We start from the raw sequence: 23,172 nt of genomic DNA, 5'->3' as shown, positions 1-23,172 counted from the left end.
GGGGCTTTGTGGGGCCAAAGTGGGACGAAATGGGGTCTCGTGGGCAGAGGAGAACGACCGAAATAGACTCGCAATCTTGAGCAGGTTCCGCAAGATGGGCCACTTTTCTCGGCCTCAACCGAGACTTTGTGACCTTTCTTGGGGGATTTTCCGGCCCACACGCGCACCCGCCGGGAGTAGGAGCCCCAGCTAGTGGGATTTTGGGCACCTCGAGGCACTCACTCTCTGCCTCCTGATACGTGTTCCATGTAATCGCGTTAATTACTTTGCGATAATTAGTCGTAATACGGTTCAGGTGATACGCCAAGACATTCCGTCTCTCTCGGGCGCGCGCTCTCTCTCTCTCACCACTTCCTGCCCACGGTGGGGCCGCGCTGCCCGCGACTGCCAGGGATTTCGCCTCGATCTTGCCCTTTTTCGCGCGTCCGGACGTCGGTGTCGGCGTATAAACAGGGGCACACAGAGCAGCTCGGTCTAGGTGCTCCACGAGGCTTTTTCGCCAATTAGACCTCATCATGCTTCTGGCTATAAAATGCCACTAAAACGTAATAATTTGTCGCTTTCATCGGCTAATGTCATGTACATTAAGACTTTTTTGCGCTTAATCAATTTTGCTGGACGCTAGAAGAAAAATGAAATATTTTCACTAAAATGTGCGCCGATAGCGCCACTAGCGGCAAGATCTTGCTGTTATTACTGAAAATGATCCAAACTTTTCAGCAGATTCTTCTCATTTTGATGAACTTCCGACAAAATGTCAGTAGAAATATGAGAGAACATTATGTATTTTGATGTAAAATGACTGGAAAATATCTTTTTGTCGTAACTATTCTCTAATATTTGCGTAGAAATTGGTAAAAGCAAGACACAAATTACATTCAGTTTCTTATTATCTCCAGTCCAGACAGTCCATTTGATGATTTTCTGTCCTTACAAACTTTGAACAGTCCAGAAGATAGTGTTGTTGACTGTGTGATGAGTTTCTGAGTATTTCTGCAGATTAAATTTTGCATGGCATCTTTTCCAAAGCGCCAAATTGCCCTTTTTCCCAATATCGATGGCATGTGAGATCGGAGAGTGGAATATCCGCTGAACACCTGGTGCAAGCCACGCTGCGCGGTGGAGATTTTGACGAGAAAACGGCCGGCACGAGACGTCTCGCGGGAGTTTGGTGGAACGGAGATCACCCCTGGATGTTGGGGAGCATTAATGTGGAAATGTACGTGCCGGGGGGATTATGGAGTGTGTGCAAGAGGTGCGCTTGTGGCGAAAATCCATCTGAGGATTTACTGTAGTGCATCGAATCGGAGAGAATTGCGCGAGTGTCAAAAGGCGGGTTGAATCTCTCTCCTTATCCAATGTGCTCATACGTCTGTGGGCCTCTCTTTTGCAGTGTGAGAGGAAGATAGTGGTGCTCGAGGAGAGGAGAAGTGATCATCAAGACAATATTCGTGTCCATATGCTGAAACATGGAATCTTCTCAGTTGACTGCCCAAATAATAATGCAGAAGGGCAAAAGAGGAGCAGCCGCCTTCATAAATGCCGACTGCACGTCAAATCGGGGCGGGCAGAGTGTCCACCTCGATCTGCTGCTCGACAATCTGCTCGATCCCGAGAAATCAATTGACAATAGTGAGACAATTGATTGGTGCAAGTGGTTGATAGCAGGTGGACGAACGCCGAGCGAATTTTCGGCCATCGGTGAGTCTTTTACACTTTTTTTGTGCAGTTCTGCAATGCTTTGGGGGATTTTTTTAATGATATAATGGTCGGTTTTGCAAGAGTTGTTCTATTTTATGTCAATGCTGATTAGCATTTACATTGGCCGATAGTTGCACTGAACGCACGCCGAATGCGGAAACTCACCTTATGTCCCCACCAATTTCACTGCGATTGTTTCAGTCGAGTGAAAATCAATCGCAGATAAGGGAGATTCCATTGAGGAAATATCTCTTTCATCCACTTCTTGGTCATGCTGGTGGAAAAAAAGAGCCGTGCAAAGAGATGTGGAAGCAGTAGCACGTGTGTAGATTCACATTTATTTACTAATTAAATGGGGAAGGTCACTGAACCTCCAATGTACAGCTCTTTTGCTCTCCTCTTCAACGCTCGTTCTCTCTCTCGCGCGTCCGTCGCGTAATTTTGCCGTCTAATTTGACGGTGAACCAGAGAGAACTCCATCAAATTAGATCTTCATCAAATCATCGGCATCTCACGTGAGAGAGTTCACTTTTTTTCCTGTGAGATCCTCAGGATCCTTTTAGATCTAGACTGCGAGAGTATTGAGCATCTTCTCATGCTGAGAATTATGTAATTCAGCGCCTCCTAAAGGCAATAGACTTTAGCTATCTGATTTCATTCATGGGGATTAAAGGCATTCCTTCATTCAAGTCATATTGCGTCCAATAAAGGCATTCATAAAGTGATAAAAGACAAAGATATTTGTAGCTCCTGGTTTTTACCACAGATCTTCAAGCCTATACTGCTTTTCAAAGGTCAATAATTTCCTCCATTGAACAAGCGAGAACTCAGCGATGTTCTTCAATATGTTATTGTTGCGTGAAACCAAAAGTTTGACTGATGATCACTTTTCCCATGTGATTATTTATATTAAAAGGCTATTGAATTGAAGGGAAATTCCGCCACAGGGCAGAGTAGAAAATAAGGTTATGTCCATCAACGCGATCTACACACAACTTGGAAGTTCAATAAACTGTCGATCAGCATCTGATTTTATGAGACTTCTTCACAATCTGTCTCTTTTCCACACACAAGAGCTCTCCATCTCAGCAAACTATTTACAAGAGCGAGCCCGTGAGTTTGTAACAAGTGATAAAATGTATTTGAAATTCCGCAAGTTTTACCTCTTCATCGTGTTATTATTATTATTATTATTTTGTCCTCCCTCTTTTCTTCTTCCCCAAAGTAGATTATTTCAACATCTCTTTGCTCTCTTGGACTGTTTTATTGAGGAATTGATCGAGAGCTTTGTTGCCGATGGATTGTAAGAAGAAAGAATACGCAAAAGACTAGCAATTGAGAGAGAATTTTTCTTCTCAAGTTCGCGGTCGTTCTTATTGTGTTGGCAATTACTGCAATTTTTGACAGTGTATTGCGTATGCATGCAAAAATGCGAAGATTTTGTCCGTGGAATTTTTATCTTTATGCATAACGCAATTTTGTGGCAATGCCATATGAATGGTTATTTAACTGACGCTGCGAATACGAAGGATTTCAGTTTGATCTTCTAATTATTCATTGCATTCATTCCAGTGTTGGTGTTTTGTGGAATCGATCGATATTGATTGGATTCATTTTAAGTGGTTCTCGTGCATTATTGAGTATCGAAAGTCCAGAAATGGGACGAATTGTAATAATGCTTGACAAAGTGGGATGTTATTGAATAGAATTGCTTCTTTAAGCTCCAAATTTACTGTTAAAATTACCAACTTGGCACTTTTAACTCTTGTCATTCCTTTAAATTGTGTGTATTTTGAATACATCTTGAGATGTGAACAGGCACAATTATTGTATATATTTTATTTCTGCACTTCAAACTACTGAACAGTGTTTAAATAATAGGTGATTTTACAAGTACATTTTAGATGGTTATATTTATTTGGCAAATGATTCACTTCACATCCTCCGTTTAGAGCATTTTGCGACAATGTAATGGAATGTATTTCATCACATTGTGTGTGAAATAATTATTATGCTGACTAGTCTAAAATTTGTCAACGCTTGAAGATAAATTTAATCATGACGTTAGATCTGCGACTAAGCATTTTATGACTTACAAGAAAATCATTGTGGGGTTTTTTGCCAGACATTTGAACTATCGATTCCATTGTCACGGAATTATCTTTAATTTGCTAAACACGATTCGTGAACCAATTGTCATTAAAAGGTAGATTTTTTGACAGAATATTTTATACCTTGACAAGGTCACTCACACAAATTAGGCGTGCGCGAAAGAGTGAGAAAGAGAGGCAAATAATAAGACAGGTGGAATTTAAAGATTCATAAGAATATGTATTTCGTTATTTTTTGCTTGTCTAAGAGCTCAAAAGAATACATATATATGTACAGAGGTAGACAAAATGTATATTTTGTGTTTATAGAAAAAGAGGATTTTTTCAAGATTTGTGTGCCGAGAAATGAAACTTCTTGGGGCTCTTTTATATAGTGTATTTCCGGTTTCTACGGACCGTGCAATTGATTTTCTAGAGATCACGAAATCACGGAAATTCGCGAACTTTTGGCGTTGCGGTCAACGCAAATGAATTTCTAGCCATTCTTGCCTTTTTGTCACATTCGAATGGGTCGCGTTTGGGTGCAAAAGAGTGAGAAAGAGACATTGGAAAAAATTGCAGAAGGAGAAATTTCTGTTTACTTCCCAACTTGTCATTTTTTATTAACACAAAATTTTCACCATCAATGTGTTTCTCTGCGGCCGGTGTGAATTGAATATGGTATGAGGCGAAGATAGAGCGAGAGAGAGAGAGAGAGGGACAACAAGATATTGAGGGGGTCGTTAAACTCCCAACCCGAAAACGAATATTTGGAGATTTTCTCGCTTTGGAATTCTCTATCTCACTCTGCTATTTACTTTTATCTTACTCACTTGCAAGGCGAAAATCCAATGCGATATTCGTTGTTTTATATCCTGAAATATTGTCTCTTGCCTTGATGGCTTTTTACATTCTGTAGGATGGACAATAGTCAATCTGTGACTTCTTCATCTTGTCACTACATTGAAAATGTTCTTTATATGTAAAGCAGATTCGCTGCTAAGCAGAAAAAAGTGTCTATAGTTGAAATTGAAGCACGTTAACCTTAGCATTCGGAAAACTGACCTTTATCTGCGTCTGCCGTTTTCATGTTACTGGCAAGAAGAGACTGATGAACATATAATATACTGCCAAGTATATAAGTTTTTTTTTCTTCAAATTTAATTATGTATGAAAACGGTCACGGAAGACCTCTCAATGTGCTAATTTTATGCGAAATTTAATTATTTATATCACTTTTTGTTGTCCACCAGCATTTTCTAACTTGCCACACAAATTTAAGGCTTAAGAGAAAAGTTATAAGTGAAATTTCTTTTCTGGCGCATTTGTGGAAGTTTCTTTGATATGTTCTAAAATAAATTACAACTTTGTGAAAACAAGTTTTACACATGTAAAGAATATAATTTTGCATTTTTCCACCAATAAATTGATGAATATGAATTTTTAGTCAATTTATGTGTTAAATAAAATATTCAGAGAATACAATAAAATGATTAATAGCCGGTTTTTCCTTCTTAGAATTGCAAGTTTCAAGAATTGATTGAGTGCTTGGCAATGGAGAAAAATGGGTGAAAGATGATTCGAATGTTAATTTGAGTTAATAGGGTTCAAATTCAACAATGACATGTGAAATTATGTGCTTAAGTAATATGTTAAAGAGCAATAAAATAGAAAATTTATTTCTTTGCCTCTCTCATCAAAAATGAATGATTTGAATTCAATTTCATTCCCTTTCATCACACTTGTCGCTTTTCTTCTTGCCTGTGGTTCTTCTATTTCCCACAAAATAAATCCATCGACCGGGACGAACTGGTGAGCGGGGGGAGGAAATGGTGAAGACATTATTAAAAAATGTTATATTGAATGTGAAATGTTCCATCGATCACTTGGTCACACAATTATTCAAACAGACGAGAGTTGGAGAAAAAGGGCCACGAAAGAAAAATGAAGAGAGCAAAATAATGATGGAAAAATGCAGCCAGAGAAAGAGAGAATGATAGAGAGATTTAGTCACGGTTCTTGGATTTCAATGGGCGATTACACGAATATATTCATTGACAATTATGGTGGAATCTTCAGTATATTATTGCTGGTCGTGTATTTTGCCATAGATTCTTCTTTATCCACTTCCTCGTGCATGTTTCGTCATGCGTTCTCAATTTCGTGATTCTTTATAGTTTGCATATTCTTTGGGCTTTGGAGCAATGAAAGAAGTTAAATATTTGTTTAAAATTTCAGGTAATTGATTAGAATTATGTAATTATGGCACTTTGTGCTAAAATTCTTGGAACAAATAAAATTCATTATGACTTTATCTAGAAGTGGAATCACAGCGTGAAATGGTGAAATATAATTTGGAGTGCATTTCATTAAAATAAAAATTTTCTGTAGTTCACAAGCCCTTCAAAATGCAAGTTTACGAATCTCGACTATTAATTCATGAACGTAAATTAACAATAAGATCTTAATCTTTCTTCACATTCGGCTAAGGAAATGAATTTTTTGTTAAAGTAAAGCTTAAAAATAATACAAATAATATGCTTTTTTATCTAATTTTTGAAATCTTTTTAAGACATTCATAGAATGTTTTTCCCATTAACTTTATTCGGAAACATATGCAATGCATGGAAATGTGTAGAATTCGCAGAAGTTTTCCTTCTGTTTTTGTGTTTAAGAGAAAATAAAAGCCAATAATGATATCTTGTGGGGTATTTTGATGCGAATAATGGGGAACAAGACACAAGGGACTCACAATTTCCGTCCATGCTTGCGAGCAGTATTTCAGCTATGTAATGTTTACCCTTCTCCGAATGTGTCGTTTCAGTTCGTGGCTTCGATAATCACGCAAAGTGTGGCCTGGTGTGGATCCCTCATGTGGTGGCGTATCGATGCCGGACTTGCGGCATCTCGCCGTGCATGTCAATATGCCGAGAGTGCTTCAAGAAGGGCGACCACTCGACGCATGACTTCAACATGTTCCTGTCGCAAGCCGGCGGAGCCTGCGACTGCGGCGACACGTCCGTGATGAAGGCCGAGGGCTTCTGCACGGACCATGGGATCAACTATTGTGCCAACAATGCGCCAGTGCCGGATGATCTGATGTCCGTGGCGGAGGCGATTATGCCGCGGCTTCTGCTGCGCCTGCTGCAGCACTTCCGGGAGAATGGCAACATCCGTGCGGCTGATCCATCCTACAGTTACAGCAAGGCGGCCAACGAGTGCGATGAGTACTGCAGTATGTTAATGGAGTTTAACAACATGGGCGAATTGATGCGGCGAGTCATGACCAGAGCATTAATTAATGCAGAGGTAACAAATATAATTTATATATATAGAAAAAGAAGTGTATTCAGAATAAAAACATTATGAAGTTAGTAATATTGCACAACATAATTTTATTTTTATGTTCTTCGTATTCTTTTGCTTATTCCCGGTTTTTTTTCTCTCTATTCACCTTAATGCAAATTTATTTAGTCTCTTATTTACCTTTTTACAGTTGAGTGATCACAAAAAGTCCATAGTTTTTAGTAAAATTGAAAATATCATTGAAATGCAAATTTAATTTACTTTGAGAATCAAGCCAAGAAACTCTCTTCCTTACTTTGTTGTATAGTCTTCACGAGGAATGTTCCATATGATATGATTAATTGTAGTGTTTCCCTTGAAAAGTTGCAGGATATCATGTAGTTTGTAAATTAATCATATCATTTAATACACTTGTGCAATGGTTAGATAGTTTGTAAGATAGCATAATTATAAATAAAAAAATGCAGTTCTTTCTCGGGAATCACACATCTACATTTAATCTGTTTGAATGCTTTTTGCAGCTGTACAAGCAATTAGTTGAGCCACCATTTCCTGACAACAAATACGGCAGATATTTGGCATCCAGCAAGAAGAAGTACGAAGACGCTGTGAGGGCGTTCCCGAGTCCTGAGCCGCCGAATGAATATGAGCATTTGCCGGCACTTGGCAGGACAATCGCGCACATCACGCTTCTGCAGGAGTTCATCTTCTGGACGTTTAAGTTTGAGTTCCCGCAGAATATCGTGTGCTTCCTGCTCAACATGCTGCCGGATCAAGATTACAAGGTGAGCGCAATGAAGATGTAATGGGCGTTGTTGTCTTTGCTTGTGTGACGGAGAGTGAGTGAAATAGAGAGTGATATGTTGGGAATCAGTGGGAGTCTTCCCTTTTTTCATTCACGAGATTCTCTCTCGTTGATTTATGATGATGATGATGGTTGTGACAGTGACTTTCATCAAATTAAACATTTACATTTGCTGTGATATAAGAATTCTCCCGAAAACATTTACCATTTTTAATATTAATGATAATTGCAGGAACACTTGACGCGAACCTTTGTGATGCATTACAGCAGAATTCCCAGTGTGTTGGAAATGTCCAAAGACCCGGACACTTTGAGCAATAGAGTAGTGCACATGAGTGTTCAATTGTTCTCTAATGAGAGTCTGGCTCTGAAAATGGTGGAGGAACTGAGCCTGCTTCATGTTATGATAATTAGTCTCAAATTGATGATGTCGAAAATTCTCATTCTCAACACTCTTCATGGTAAGTGTTAAGAAGCATTAAGATTGCCAGAGGCATGCGCAGAGACATTATTTCGTGGCGGCGATGAACATCGCGTGTAAATTAAAGCATTTTCGTTTCATATGAAAGAAAGAGAAAAATGAGCAATAAGGAGTTTGAGGTAAATTTATTGGTCAAAATGCACATTTATCCGACAATAATTTACCACAATCGTGACGCTTTTGGACGGCTATTGGCCGGATAAAATGTTCATGCGCAAGTCTCTAATTAAAAATGCTCTGATCTGATGGTAAATTTTAAAAAAGTGTAACATTTATATTTAACCAAGAAATCTTTTTCCCATCTTACTCTCGATAGATCCGGACAAGAATTTTCACTTCGTCATCGACTGTGCCAAGAGAGTAATGAAAGAGCACTGCTACTGGCCACTCGTGTCGGACTTCAACAATGTGCTGTCACACGAATCTGTGGCCCTTGTCTTTCTGCGCGATGACAATCTCATCGATATGTGGTTCCAATTCCTCTCGATGCTGCAGGGCATGAATGTGAATGTCCGCGAGACTGGGAGTCATATTGAATTTGAGCCAAGTTCATATTATGCTGCCTTTTCGTGTGAATTGGAGGCCAGCGCATATCCAATGTGGTCAATTATTTCACACCTTCGCGATTCGGCGCATGCTGATCTGGCGAAGAAGATCATGAGTGTTTGCGTGAGTTATCTTCAAGACTGGTTAGAAGCAATTAATTTTTATCATCCAAAAATCGAAAAGGTGAGACTATTTCCAAGAAGTTTGAGGAAAGCGGAAACAGAACATAATTTTTTTACTCACTGTCTTTATCTTCTTTCTTCCCATCTCTTTCTGAATTAGAATGAAATGATGCACGCGTCTTTTCACTTTCCATTACATCGATATCTCGCTGCGTTCACATGTCAAGCGGTTAGAACAATGGGAATGCCACTGAAAGACATTCTGCCTTCGCCGGATCTCCTTGCACTGCTCATGATGCATCCACTGCGTGTGCAGGTGAGTTTTTCATTCGTTTTCACCTCTATTTCTCATTCTTTGCTTACTTTGGGCTGACAACTGTGGCAAAATACTGAATGTATATCGTTCATATTAGTCACTCAGCATTAAAATTTTTAGGTCATTAAATGGACATTATCGTTTTGTAAGCGGAGTTCATGTCTGCACAGCGTGTTTGTTAGATAATTGACTCAAATTTTATGGTTTAGTGAAATGTGTACTGAATTTCTTTGCATAACTCACAAGAAAATGGGTGTTTTCGATAATTCCGGTGACCATTGATATAATGGGTTTTCTCTACTCTTTCTTTCTCTCTCTCTCTCTCTCTCTTTTCCGTCTGGAATTGCCGGTAAATGATCTTTTCCCTCTGACTCATTCAACAAGTTAGGGAAGAGGATTAAATACAAAGTGATCATGTTGTTTAATTTATTGTAAATACAATTCCTATATTCTTCACTGTTAGTTGTATTCAGTGAATTACACTTATTAATCGTTTTCTTCACAATTCACATTGAGGTTGTTGCCTAAAATACCATTTTTACATGACAGAATCTGAACTTTATTGTTTACACCTCATTTTATGCTGATGTTTTCGTACAATGTTTCAGCACAAAAAAATTCATACGTGGGAATGTTATTCTTGTGATTTCTTCTGTGGTTTTTTATACTAAAAGTGTGACACCCACTTACTTGAATTGGCTGTAATCATCTTCATTTGGCAGGTGATATTGTTGATAAAGGTTGCATATAAAATCTCTCTTATTCGTATATTGCTTAAATACATGGTTGAAAATCAATATCTTTGCCTATCCGTACGTGTCCCAGAGATCCTCTTGTCCGGGTTTCGGTGTGTAAACGTGTTGCGCCATGTTGTACACAATTATCTTCGGCGCCACGTAACCGCCAAAGAGTGGCAATCCTTTGTGATAAATACCGATGCCGGAAAGTGGCACTGGTGGCGATGAGACCACATCTTGGGCATCCAAGAATGGCACAGTTGTCTGCGCTGCATCGGCATCCATGTCAGTGTTGGTAAATTCAATGAATTGATTAGGCTTTGAGTCTAGCTGTGAACGGGCTTTGGATCTTGTTGGAATGTTGGGATTTCGCAGGAAGATTTGAGTCCTGACAAAGAAAATAACATTACAACTGTGAAATTTGATCGATTATCAGGGAATTCCTTACCTTTTATTAGCGCCGTGTCCAACTTCTGTATTGTCATTAGATATCCAATTGCCAACTTGATCCAATTTGCCAGTTTCAAAGTTGAATTCATGCACGCGAATCTCGAGATTGATTCTAGCACCAAATATGCGGAATCTAACTCCAGTTACGACGTGACCGGGATTGGCTAAGAGATCATCAAGATCAATAGCGCGCCTATTCCACTCCATTGTGTGATAATCGACGCCATTCTTGAGTCCACTGTCCAGCAAGCGATAACTATTGATGGGTTTCCAGTTCACCGTTGATCCATTGATCATTCCGCGGGAAAGTAATACACCCTGTTGGATCTGAAGATGCATGATTCGGTTGATCTTCCGGAAGCGAATCCCAACGACAACCCTGCAAAAGGTTTAAGTTATGATTACCGATTATAAAACTGATTGATTTGGGTATTTCTTCAGCCACTCACTTGTTCTCCTCGATGTCAGACACTGTGTCCCTCAGATTAAAGTATCTGTCAGACTTGTAGCCCTGCTCGTCGCATAGGCAGAAGCAATAGCTGCAGTGCCAGAAGAGCCAACGCCACCACGAGTCGACCTTTGTTGTTCCACGTGCGCACGTGCTCTCTTCACCCAACACTCGTCCATTTTCATAGCGAATGTACTCGTATCGGCGATTAGTGTGGAGTTTCTGCAAGGATTACAGTTGAAATTATTCGTATCTTTGCACATTTTTCGTTACTTTCTGAGAGAGTGTGGCAAAAATCCTAGTATAAAGTACAATCATACTCACCGATGGACAGATCCACATGTCAGAGTCCACATAAGTGCAATTGAGAATGCGTCCTTTGCACTGTGGCTGCTGTGCACAGTAGAGATCTTTGAAGCAACCGTGACTCTCGCTGAATGTGTAAGCGGCACAGTTTTCCTTGCACGTCCCATCGGTGTTCATGTCCACTTCATTCTCCACGTAGCCTTGCAGGAGTCGTGTAAATTGCTCATATGTTTCACCCTCAATGTGTACATCTGGATCGCAGCGCCACACCTCACGATCTGCACGCTCCAAGACACGCTGTACCAGCTCCTGTGTCTTCTCGGTGCGATTCTCGAAGCGTTGACGCATCAATTGTGGCTCTTGTGTGTAATTTCCTTTGCCGAAGGTCTTCAAGAGCATCCAACAGAATTGCATCATTGCATAACCCTTGAGTTCTGTCAGCGACACGGCATTGTACATTTGATAGATCACTTGTTGGGCTGCCTTTTGACTTGAGCACACTTGATCTTTCACTTCCTTCAGAGAGAAGAGTGGAAAAAAGAAAAAGACACAGTTAATATATAGGCAATAACTACTATTGTGGAATGAGAATTAAATGGGTGTTATTTTTTAGGTTTTGGAAGCAATATTTACCACCATGGCTTTGTAATACAATCCCTGATTAACCATGATGTTCTCAATTTTATCAAATGTCTCCGGAATTGGCCAGTGTTTGTCTTCAAAGACAGTGTCTGTGAAATCAATTGCTGACAATTCATCAAAATGATCCATATTTTGGAGGGGTTTCTCTAGTTCCTGACGAAAGACCTCAAAGAGATTATTGACCGTCATGAGATCTGTTTCGAGTAGTTTCCACTCATAAATCCGATCAAGTGTTGTCAATTCGTAATCCTCCATGTCATGTGTGATGTTATCAATGGCAAATATTTTGTGCATTTTGTACACGGGTTTCAGTATTTTGTCCGGATGGTGAATTCCAGCGCCACGATTGACAATTTTCCATGAGTGATCCTCGATTGAGAGGTAGTAATCGCGCAGTGTATCGATCACTGTGGCTCCCTTGCCAGCGAGAACACCATTGTCTGATCTCGCGATTAGCACGATCACTGCCAAGACACTTATCCACTTCATTGTGCTGAATACTTCTTTTCTCTTATTCACTCACGATGACACATTGTCAACACCTTCTTGGTGACTGTTTTCCAACTGTATTATTTGTCTAATTTGTCTCTGTCCTGTTTTTTTTATTGTATTTCCGAAAGCACAACAAGAGAAGGAAAAAAAACCTGATTGCTATTTAATATATTGGCGGGTATATGTATATTTAGAAAAAAAATGCGATTTACAAACACTGGCTTTATGATGTCTGCAATGAAATTAGTGTGTTGTGTATATAAAAAGATTGAGAAGGTAATTGAGCTTGTCTTCTTTTTCCTATTCTTCCCTCCTCTATATTAATTCATAATTTAGAGAGAATGATATAAAGTGAAGAAAATGACTGGGAAGTGCCTAAAAGTTTATTAGACGTTGCGCAAAAGAGAGAGACACTGGTTGAGAGAATATCGCACATACAAAAAAGAAGGCAAAAGCAAAGAATTCTCAGAATATGATTATCGAATGTTTTCACATATTTTTTAGCTGCCTTTTCGCAATTCATACACAGTGAAACGTGAATTAATTCAGATGTGAATTGTGCTTATGCGTTATAAGTTTGAAACAACACTGGTATAAATGTTGTTAAAATACAGGGTCGTTCAAGTGAATGATCGACAGTGAAATTGCTCAAAAAGCATGATCAATAAAGTATTTTGCGAGATATGATTATTAAGAAATTCACACGATGTTTAATGAATTTAGTAATTATTTCTATCATGAGATCAATTTCATTTCAAATATTTTATTATTACTAATTCTCTGTGTGTGGACAGTTGTGGTAAAAAAAATTGTGCACATGTTATCAGTCATAGAGTTAAAGGTCTAATGAGCACAATATTTTTCCATATAAATATATTTTATGACAAAAATACATATTTATTTGGCTGTATTTTCACTAAATTCGCGTAAGTAAGAAGTTAAATATTTCTCATCTCGTCGTCATATCGACATAAATGGATAAATAAAATAAGTTTATCACACACGTCTTCTGAGAAATGTGGGGAATTTCCTGTTCTCATTGATATTTGTGACAAGAAGGAGAAACGAAAAAGAGTGGATAAAGAGTTGGCATTTTGCTTTTGATCGAAAACACCTGCAAAAATTGATAAAGAACAACAGATCACTGTGTTATAAAAGTCTCTGTCTCTCTCTGTCTCAAGCGCAATTATTTAACGTCACAAGTGGAGGGGAAAAAAGTGGAAAATTCTCACAAATTTTCACACGGGGTTTTTTTGCACACAAGAAATGATAAAACTTCACATTTCATCGATGGTTTTCCCGAAAAAAATAAGTTAGAGCAGCACAATTGCCGTTAACCGATATTCGCGGCGCACAAGGGAGAAAATCACAAATTGTGTATTTCACTGAATATTTCCTCTTTGATACTGAGAATCACTGTTGATTTCGTTATCCGTTCGAGCTCTTGTTGGAGGTCTCTTTTGTTCACTTGTATACATGCAATATTGGTGTTTATGACGATGTGAGGAGAGGGACATGATTTTAAATGTGAACAACTATAATACATGAGTTGCTGTATGGGAAGAGGGAGAGCGTGTGTGATGTGAGACAAAAAAGACACACTAATACAAGTCAACAAAATCAGATAGACAGAGTCAGACTTTACACCGCACTTATTTAAATATATCAATTTTGGTCGCGGATTGCAGAGACACAGACACAGAATGGAGTTTTTCAATTGCCCCTACTCAACTGCACTGACTGATTGCCAAAGCGTGAAAGACTAAGAAGAGAGAAAAAAATGAAATTCATGGGAATAATTATTGCTATGGTTAAATATCACCACCTGTGTGTGCATTTTACATATACACATGGATGGAAAAATCGATGAATCGTGTACAGTTTGAGTCATCCCCACTCAATTTTTGCCAATGCACATGTTCTGCAGCATGCAGCATTCATAGAAATTCTTTAAGTACACCAGAGTCTCTATATAATTAATTCTGATTTTAAACAGTGAATCAATTATTTATGGGGTGAAGGAAAAAGGTTTTATCTGGAGCCTTCAAGTATCTCTCTTGAAGTGCATTCTTCTAAATAGTTCAAATTTATTAATAACTAATGAGCTGGCATTTGCTTTGTTTGTATGGGCTTATTTAGAGAAAAATCATATTACATGAAATTGTATCTTATTTTCATTCTTTCGAGTTTAAACATAAAGAACAAAAAGTACAGTCTGTGGTGAAATTGATTTTTCAATGATGTGTTAATAATAACACTGATAAAGGCAGCTGAAGTGGAATTATTGTAACTTGAACAACCCAAAAAGGGAAGACAATAATTAAGAAGATTTATATCACTGCATATTTCCATTAAAATATTATGATAAACGATGCTTCATAACTGCAGATAGTGTTCTGCATTTCTGCTTCTTGGTAAGAATTTACCTCAATTCTTAGTCGCAGAGTCAAATTTTATTCTCTGCACCATAAAATCCGCACACAAACAAGGACAGATGATGATGGACAGTTTATGCACAGATTATTTTTCCGAATTTCTAATAAGATGTGTTCTCTGAGATCTTAAATGTTCTTTGAGAACATTTTGTGTAGCAACATTACCTGTACACAAATGTGTGCTGTGAAAGAAATGGGGTTTCGACGTGTCAGCATATTTTGGCCACTCTGTTAATGGATGAGTGTTGTATAACGAAAGAATTTGCACTGAAGATATGAAAGTAGGTTAGAGAGTGGGAAATATTGGGCGGATTTACCTTAGTGTAGTGTGCCATCATTTGGAAGAGGCCACTTCTGCCGATCAGCTTGAGATCGCTTGATCCCATGACGAGCAGATGAATCCTGTCCAGCCAGCCTTGAACTGAATTGGAATTGGGCGAGACGATGGATTCTGTGTAGCGCAGAAGCGTGGTGGGCTCCAATTTGTCCACATGTTGGGCATATTGTCGCATATTGAGGTCCTCAAGGGTGATCATATTCATCAGATCACTCAACTCGTGGAGACTCCACTCGAGCTTGAAGTCGTTGTGGACGAATCTGTTGATACTCTGAATGGTCCATGTGGCTGTGTTGATGGTCTTGAGTGGCGGGGTTTTGTTATGTACACATATTTGTATTGAGAGGAGAAGGGAGAGCAGGCGAAAGAATAACGAGAAAAATGTATGAATCATCAAAATGGGCAATTGAAAGACAGGAAGTGTGAGAGATTATTTTCTCAATCTTCATACCTCGAATTCCACATTTTGAATTTGCTGTGAGATTTCTGTCAATCGATGCATTATCTTTTCGTGCTTGTGCTTAATGAAGGGCAGATCAATTTGATCACCGAGCTCAGTTTGCTCCACAAGATGCCATCCTTCAGCGACACTGGCGAACACCTCCTTAAGTAACCGTGCAACATCAATTGCATCCTCAATTAGTCCATTTGACGATCCTATGAGTATCACTGTGAAGACTAGCAAGATGTTCAATCTCCTATCTCGGGCCATTGTCTCTTCCTTGTGTGTCAGTCTCTTGGGATTCACCCCAAATCTTCTCTGATCGCGCTGCTTAAATCTGTTTTCAGAGACAATTCATCCTTGATTCATCCATTGATGTCCATGATGAAAAATTTCAATGAACTCACCATGAAAACTACAAGATCATGCTTTTATCTAATTGAACAGCTCACTTGAAACTAAGTGTTTGAAAAATCCACGAAATTGAGAGACTGAGAAAATCACACTTGTTCTGTTTGATGGTGAATCAACAAATGCGAGATTCATATTCATTGGTGCTGAGTTTTAAATTGAACTTCTTGGGAATGGTGTTACATGACACAGACATACAATTGAAGCTAAAGCGAGAGAGAGGAAGAGTGATGATGAAGAGAGAGAGAGAGTGTGTGTGTGTGTTGAGCGAGTCAGAGCCGCCGGGCGAATGAATTTTTATAAAGATTTTATCCACCACACTCACTCTACACATTGTGTGTATGTTTTTTGCTAAAAGTTACCACACTTTAGCAACAGAAGTCACAAATTCAAATGTGCTACTGATTTGATAAACGTTTCGCTCCCATGACAGAAGGGGAGTTTGCATATCATTGAGATCGTGGCTGCTGATGATTCAGGGGCGGACTTGGACGAAGCAATTCTAGTCTATCAAAACTATAAGTATTGATTGAAAAGCGAATACGAAAGGGGCTCTTCACATTATGCAGTATTCATAGCTTTGAATTGATAAAATATGTATTAAATGATTTTACAGAGGGGGAAGATAAAAAAGGGAAATAGTGATAAAAGAGGCGGTGAATTAATTGATAATAATAATCCACAGAGACATGATCGATAAAGTTCCATATATAATTTTGAACAACGTCACTGAATGAGGGTTCCACTGCACGAGAGAATTGAGGAAGTGACGTTCAATAATAACATGACTCACAGAAAACACAGCCGGTCGCGTTTTATCGTTTTAATAATGTAAGAAGAATTAGAATAAATTTGTGGTAGGTTCCATTGTCCCATATTAAAAGATTTATTTGCTTGACGAGACACAAATAATAGCGTGATAAATCTGATACGAACACTCAAATATTCAAATGTTTCTTATCAGTAAAATTAGAAATATAATGAGTCTCGAAAAGCGTCATAAGCTCATGCTAGCTTACTTTATAGAAAACTTGGTAATCAATGAGGAACCGATAAATTTAATACTTTCTTCCCTATTTTCTGATTTTGGAATTATCTTTCTTCTTGAATTCAGCAAGTCGATGAAGTGTTTTATTCTGTTGAAGACAAGTGTATTGTGATTAGATGGATTCAGAAATGACCATTTATGGTTTTTGCAGGCGGAGCATCGAGAGGTGCGGGGCATTTGACAACTGCTTTCTCTTTTAACACGTACAAACTTCTTTGCATTTGCAGAGCCTCTTCTATGAGATTCTATCGAGCATCTGGGTGCGCAACGGTCTGCAAATCAAGGGCCAAGCAATGACCTACATCCAGGCGAACTTCTGCAATTCAATGGTGGACATGGACTTATTCTTCCTCCAACTGTGCGCCACTCATTTGCCAGCTCAGAACTTCTTGACCACTGCCATTGAGGTGTTTGGTGTGAGTGAATGGCTGGGAATGGGACCACTGACGTCACCACAAGAAATTGAGCAGGATTCGATGCTTGAAGGATTGCTGACTTTCATTGCCACACTCGTGACATCGCGCACAAATCTGGGCAATGACGAACCGACGCAGTGCAAGATTGAGATCAGCGCGCTGCTGGCGACGGGCGACAGGACGCACAGTCAACTGCTGGAGTTGATGCCGGAGCGTTCTGGGAATGCGCACACGAGGAATTTTGAGAACTTCTTGAAGGAATTGTCTGTGTATCGTCCGCCACCGGTGGGATCGGAGAATCTGGAGCAAGGCTTGTTTATTCCAGTGCCGGAAGTGTGGGAAGTGTACTATGATCCACTGCATGTCCTGCTGAGGGCTGTGCATCGGCGTGACTTTCAGAATTCAATGGACAGATTCAGTAATTATGTGAAGTCGGAGCAGAAGATGCCGAAGAGTGGCAATCTCTGGCCACCATTCAGACTGCCGAATGCCGTTGGTGAGGCTTACAGTGACCCGAGTTCGTTGCTGACATCGCGTGTGTTTCACGCGTCGATTCTCAGCATCTTCCATCGGGCTGTTCACTCGCACAATGTGTCGGAGCACTTGATTGCCCTGGCGGTGTTCCTGCTGGAGATTGCCGTGACCAATGCGGAGAAGTGGGTGAAGAGTTCGGCGCTGGAGTGCGGCAGAATGTACAGCGCCTTGAGGCCTGGCCGTGATCCACCTGAGCTGCTCAATTGCTATCCCGGCGATTGTCTGAGTGAGAATCTGAGACACATCGTAACGCGTGTGTCTCTGACACCGCCAGAGCCTCAAGTTTCCCCTGCAAATTACAACACGACAACCTTTGACAGTGATCTGGACTGGGATGTTTCTGAGAGTGACACTCTGCCGATGCTGGTGAGTGGCAATGAGATGGACTACTCGAATACGTCGGTCATTGTTATTCCATCGAATCGCGAGGTGGCCGTTCCACAGGATCTCTCCATCGTTCGTCCAGACATGAATATGCTAGATGACACGTCCTCCACGCACTCTCTGCCGCCACTACCACTGTCCGAATCCATGCAAGCCATCACTGAGTATCCGCTCAGACTGGCACTGCCCTCTTCCACGCTGCCTGAGAGCCGAATGGAAGTGGCGATCAGGAGAGATTTGGGCTTGACGGCTGGTGGTACAAGTCGCAGCACAAGTGAAATGTTTTCGCCAACAAACAGCAATGGAACTGGCATGATTCTTCCCTTCCAGCGCGTGCAGCCTGTGGCCGTGCCAAGTCGCACGCTCGACGTCGTGCCGACAAATTCTGCAGGTCCTCGACGTCTGGCTAACAAGAAGCGCCAAGTCGAGGGCGTGAATTCTTCAGATTCAGACACTATTCTTATTGAAGAGAGCATTTTGTCGTTGCTGCTGAAGCTTCACTCTCAACTCAGTGGTTCTTTGGACAGTTTTTCACTCGACGAGAGTGCGGATAGTGAGGAAATGGTCGAAGCTGGACCATCTAGTCATGATTTGCCCTCAACATCGACTGGCATCACCACATCGACGTCCACAAGTGTATCGATGCTGTCGGACACAAGAATTGGCGACGGCCCGCACTTTATAGGGAATCTGCTGAGGAAGATCGCCCGAATGGACGAGGCTTGTGCTGTGAATATCAATGAGATACGGAGGAAGTTGTGGCCAAACCAAAGAGAGCGCCAGGCGGAGCAGCGAGCGCGTGAGGTGAAGGAGAAGGAGGAACGCAGCAAGCGCGCCAAGGAGCGCCAGCAGAAGCTGATGCAGGAGTTTGCCAACAAGCAGAAGCAGTTCATGGCCATGGCGGCCGAGGCGATGGATTGCTGTGAGGATGAGGAGGAGGTTGAGCAGGCCAGGGAGAAGGAGTACGTCTGCATCATCTGCAATCGCACAAGTCCCAGCACAGAAAGTGATCCTATTGGCCTGGTGGTGCTGGTGGAGTCCAGCAGTGTCGTTGGGCATCGGCGCAAGACACCGGAACGCTTTGCATTGCCGCTCAATGATCAGGAGAAGAATCGTCCGGGACGCAATGTAAGACTGGCGCATGAGTTCAACAGACGCACGGAGATTCTGACGTGGAAGTTTGGCGAGACGTCGTGGTATTTGTCGAACAATCTCGCCTGGGAAGGTGGGGTGCATGTCCAATCGTGCGGTCATCATGTGCATCTCACCTGTCACGATGCCTACCTCTCGTCACTGTTCTCTTCGCAGCGCCCGCAGAGTCTCAATGTGGAGCGCGGGGAGTTCAATTGTCCGGTGTGTCGGCAACTCTCTAATTCCGTCCTGCCGCTTAGTCCACAATTGGATCGACCCACACCTGTTGTTCGCGTGCCAGCGCCTCCGTACACCACTCTAGTCACTGAGCTCACGACACTGATCATGGAGAACGAGCGGCCCAAGACGTCCACAAAGCTGTCAGAGGCAATGGGTCGTGCCATGGAGGACATGACGAACAGCACACAGCGCAGAGCCAATAGAGTCTCACCGACACTCCAAAGTCTCATTCTCTTTGTCACCTCCATTGCCAGGACGAATCTGGAGGCGGAGATCATCCAGCGCGGCGGATCTCTGTGCTCTGATGAGTCTGTGCGATATAAGCCCAAGAGGGACTGCATAGGTAAGTCAAAAACAATTGAATTGGCCACAGAAGTGTCCTAATTTTGTCATTTCTTTTCAGTTCCCCTCCTTCATGTGCTGTCTGTGCACGTGAGAGTGTTGATTGAGTGGCCAGTGTGGCATTCCTGGGCGAGTCTCTGTGGAATTCCAGTGGCTGGCGGAACTCCGGTTCCAGCATATTGTCGTGAATTGATTCCCAGCCTTCTAGCCGATCCGAGTGCCCTTATGCTGAAATTTATCCTCTTAGCTCCGCTGCATTTAGATCTTGGTAAGAATACTTAAAGAAAATGGTAAATTCATGCAGAGATTGAGATTCTTCTCTTTCTTCTCCAGCTTACTTTACCTGCATTGTTAAGGCGATGTTCAATCTGCTGTATTATCAAGTGGTGTTGCAAATTTGCGTGACACTGACCGAATTTGAGTGCAATGACATCTTGGACAGATGGAAGATTCCTGAAGATGGAGCACAGATTAACAATCTGGGAATGGCGCTGGCATTTGTTCTTAGCCACACGGATCGTTGTCGTCATCTGCGAAGAGAGTGTGTCGTCGATGAAACTGCTCCGGTAAATATCTTATCTTCTGCATAAACATATTTTTTGTTCTAATTTCAATTCCCCTCTTTTGTGCACAGTCAACGAGTCGTATGAATTTGCAAGCAATGGAACAACAACTGCAGCGCCTCTGTCTCCCATTTTTACGCATAGCTGCACTACTGAGGCATCACCTGTACCATCAAGAGCTACCTGAAGTCGCGTCGCCACACCTCGAGTTTGTGCGCCTCGTGTACTTTCTAGAGTTGGTGACGAGCGGAATGGATTGGGATGTGTTCAATGGTGCAAAGGCGCTGTGCTTTGTGCCGGGAACGGAGAAGACACTGCCACAACTGTGGTGTGATCAATTCATGGACATCAAGCCGCCATACAACTTCATCCAAGAGCTTGTGGTCAATCAGCATGCTGTGTGGTATCAGCCGAGACTCCTTCAATTGCCACGCGAATACGAGAGACTCTTCACTGTGAGTTTCTTTTTCGGGTTACTGTTGTAATTTGTGAATATCTTAATACTTATGTGTGATTTATTGTCATCTTTGCAGTACTATCACGAGCAGACTTGCCAAAAATGTCACCAAGTTCCTCTGGAGAGTTCGATTTGCCTACTGTGTGGCACAATTGTGTGCCTGAAGCAACCATGCTGCAAGGAACAAGAATGTTGCGAAGCTGTGAGGGTGAGTTATGAATATGAATTCAAAACTGGCATCAAACTTTACTCTGTGACGTTTACAAAAAGAACTAACAATATAACAATTGACAAAGATTTGCGGTAATTATCGAATGTTATGAAAATTATTACCAAATTTTTTTTTGTTGACTAGTCAACTGATTTAAAAGATTTTTCACGACTGGTTAATGAAATTTCAACTTTCTACTTTACAGCATTCAATCACTTGCGGCGGAGGAACTGGAATTTTCCTGGTTGTCACGTCGACATACATAATTGTTATTCGAGGACTCAGAGCTTGTCTGTGGGGATCGCTTTATCTGGACGACTATGACGAGGAGGATCGTGATTTAAAGTAATTATTTGTCGCTCAATTCTCTTTGCTGCTTTGCTTAATGTCTCTTTTTTTGTATTTTACAGACGTGGCAAACCATTGTATCTCAGCGAGGATCGCTTCAATCTGCTCGAGTCGCAGTGGTTGTCGCACAGATTTGCTCACACGAAACATCCTTGGGTTTGGCATAGGAATTCTCTGTAAATTGACTCTACAAAGAATGGAACAGAAAGATCGCAAGGATTGTACAGAAAACTATTTAGTTTTCAGATAGATTGTTTAGCTTTGTTCAGAGAAATGTATGTTTTTTCTGCTGCTTTTCGGTTTATATTAAGTTTGTGTGTCAGGAAGAAAAAAAGAAATGAAAAACTAATTAGTTTATTGCGAATAGTTGCATTTTGGTCATTCTCGAAAAGTATCATTTTGCCTTAATTGATATGCATAGAAAAAAATCAGTGGAAAAAATTAAGTAATATCGTTTTTTTGCGCAGAACAGAGAAATCGAGACAAGGTGAACAAGTTTGTTAATACAATTTCTAATCATGTGATATTCATTAGAAATTTAGTGCGTGACTTTGTGAAGGAGTCACACTTATTTTACCAACTTCTTGGCTATCCTCTCGCATTCTTTTCACCATTTGTTTGAAACTGTGTTTTGTGATATATACTTTCCCTATGACATTGTGTTTATTGTTCACGAAATACTGCAAAAGTGCATTCTTTAAATGACGTTTCTCCTTATTTTCACTATTATTAGATCGTCGGGCGGCGGAACGAATTTGATATCGATATCTCGTACGAATCTTCAATGACTATTTAAATATATATAGAAGTATATTAGAATTGAATATTAATTATTGACTTAATTTTATTGAAATATTCACACAGAAGAACGCTATGTGTAAATAAATTCACAAGAGAAATGTTATCTATCTAAAAAAATATGTGTAACTAAAAGGGAGATAAAAAGGGAGATGCGTGTGTGTGTGCGTGTAAATAGAGAGAATCAAAAGCAGTGGAAATGAATTCTCAAGATATCACAATAACTTTGACTATATATAGCGTGCAGAGAAGCATTTTGAGCGGGAGAATTTGTTAGACAGTGGAATTTCGACTTCGAGTTTACGGATAAGATAATCGCAAATTGAAAATTGAATATAAACGTGAGACATTATATAATTTTGTTGAGACATTTTCGAGTTATATACCAAGATTCGATGGAGAAAGAGGCACGATTAACTATGAAAAGAACTTGTATTGTATAATTATCGTTGTTTGAAAGATGCTGTATTATCCATAATAAACATTTACAATATATATTATGATGAGAGAAATCACGGTAATATTAAAATAATTGAGAAACTTATGATATTGCGTTTTACTTAAGGTAACGCTTCATTGAACTTGTTAAACTCTGAGCTTGCATCCAAAGTTCTGAAGTATTCACTAAATCTC

The 23,172-nt window shown here is 40.4% G+C and overlaps 2 protein-coding genes across 10 annotated transcripts; one reads left to right on the top strand and one right to left on the bottom strand.

Moving 5' to 3' along the window:
• The first annotated feature begins 623 nt into the window (after positions 1-623).
• Positions 624-23,051, top strand: LOC132256956 (E3 ubiquitin-protein ligase Ubr3). The gene is made up of 13 exons (XM_059753570.1): positions 624-1,701; positions 6,616-7,100; positions 7,619-7,882; positions 8,135-8,363; positions 8,700-9,112; positions 9,212-9,367; positions 17,343-20,163; positions 20,224-20,430; positions 20,496-20,728; positions 20,797-21,180; positions 21,259-21,390; positions 21,599-21,738; positions 21,804-23,051. Exons 1-13 carry the CDS (start codon positions 1,470-1,472, stop codon positions 21,919-21,921), a joined length of 5,814 nt encoding a protein of 1,937 aa, XP_059609553.1. The 5' UTR covers positions 624-1,469; the 3' UTR covers positions 21,922-23,051.
• LOC132256957 (uncharacterized) lies at positions 9,780-16,232 on the bottom strand. 9 transcript variants are annotated; one of them, XM_059753571.1, is made up of 7 exons: positions 16,064-16,232; positions 15,666-15,993; positions 15,195-15,515; positions 11,327-11,824; positions 11,004-11,224; positions 10,553-10,933; positions 9,780-10,492 (listed from the first exon to the last, which is right to left on the bottom strand). In XM_059753571.1, the coding sequence occupies exons 2-7, from the start codon at positions 15,924-15,926 to the stop codon at positions 10,174-10,176; spliced, it is 2,001 nt and encodes a 666-aa protein (XP_059609554.1). In that variant the 5' UTR covers positions 15,927-15,993; positions 16,064-16,232; the 3' UTR covers positions 9,780-10,173. The 9 variants fall into 9 exon arrangements, with proteins under 9 accessions (XP_059609554.1, XP_059609557.1, XP_059609556.1 ...); XM_059753574.1 differs by lacking the exons at positions 15,195-15,515; positions 15,666-15,993; positions 16,064-16,232 and adding exons at positions 11,942-12,543; positions 13,557-14,045; XM_059753573.1 differs by lacking the exons at positions 15,195-15,515; positions 15,666-15,993; positions 16,064-16,232 and adding exons at positions 11,942-12,674; positions 13,675-14,045.
• Positions 23,052-23,172: the final 121 nt, after the last annotated feature.

Source organism: Phlebotomus argentipes, unplaced genomic scaffold, assembly GCF_947086385.1.
Source record: "Phlebotomus argentipes unplaced genomic scaffold, Phlebotomus argentipes genome assembly contig_33, whole genome shotgun sequence".
Lineage (NCBI taxonomy): Eukaryota > Metazoa > Arthropoda > Insecta > Diptera > Psychodidae > Phlebotomus > Phlebotomus argentipes.
The sequence above is the reverse complement of the archived record's forward strand: the minus strand, read 5'-3'. Positions and strand labels throughout refer to the sequence as shown.

Bases quoted from the DNA above. Each gene is read 5' to 3' on its own strand.
- LOC132256956 (XM_059753570.1), top strand. From the start codon at position 1,470: ATGGAATCTTCTCAGTTGACTGCCCAAATAATAATGCAGAAGGGCAAA. The intron at 7,883-8,134 runs GTGAGCGCAATG...TGATAATTGCAG, and splicing joins TGCCGGATCAAGATTACAAG to GAACACTTGACGCGAACCTT. The intron at 21,739-21,803 runs GTAATTATTTGT...TGTATTTTACAG, and splicing joins GAGGAGGATCGTGATTTAAA to ACGTGGCAAACCATTGTATC.
- LOC132256957 (XM_059753571.1), bottom strand. From the start codon at position 15,926: ATGGCCCGAGATAGGAGATTGAACATCTTGCTAGTCTTCACAGTGATA. The intron at 11,825-15,194 runs GTAAATCCGCCC...TTCTCTCTGAAG, and splicing joins TGATGGCACACTACACTAAG to GAAGTGAAAGATCAAGTGTG. The intron at 10,493-10,552 runs GTAAGGAATTCC...TTTCTTTGTCAG, and splicing joins GGACACGGCGCTAATAAAAG to GACTCAAATCTTCCTGCGAA.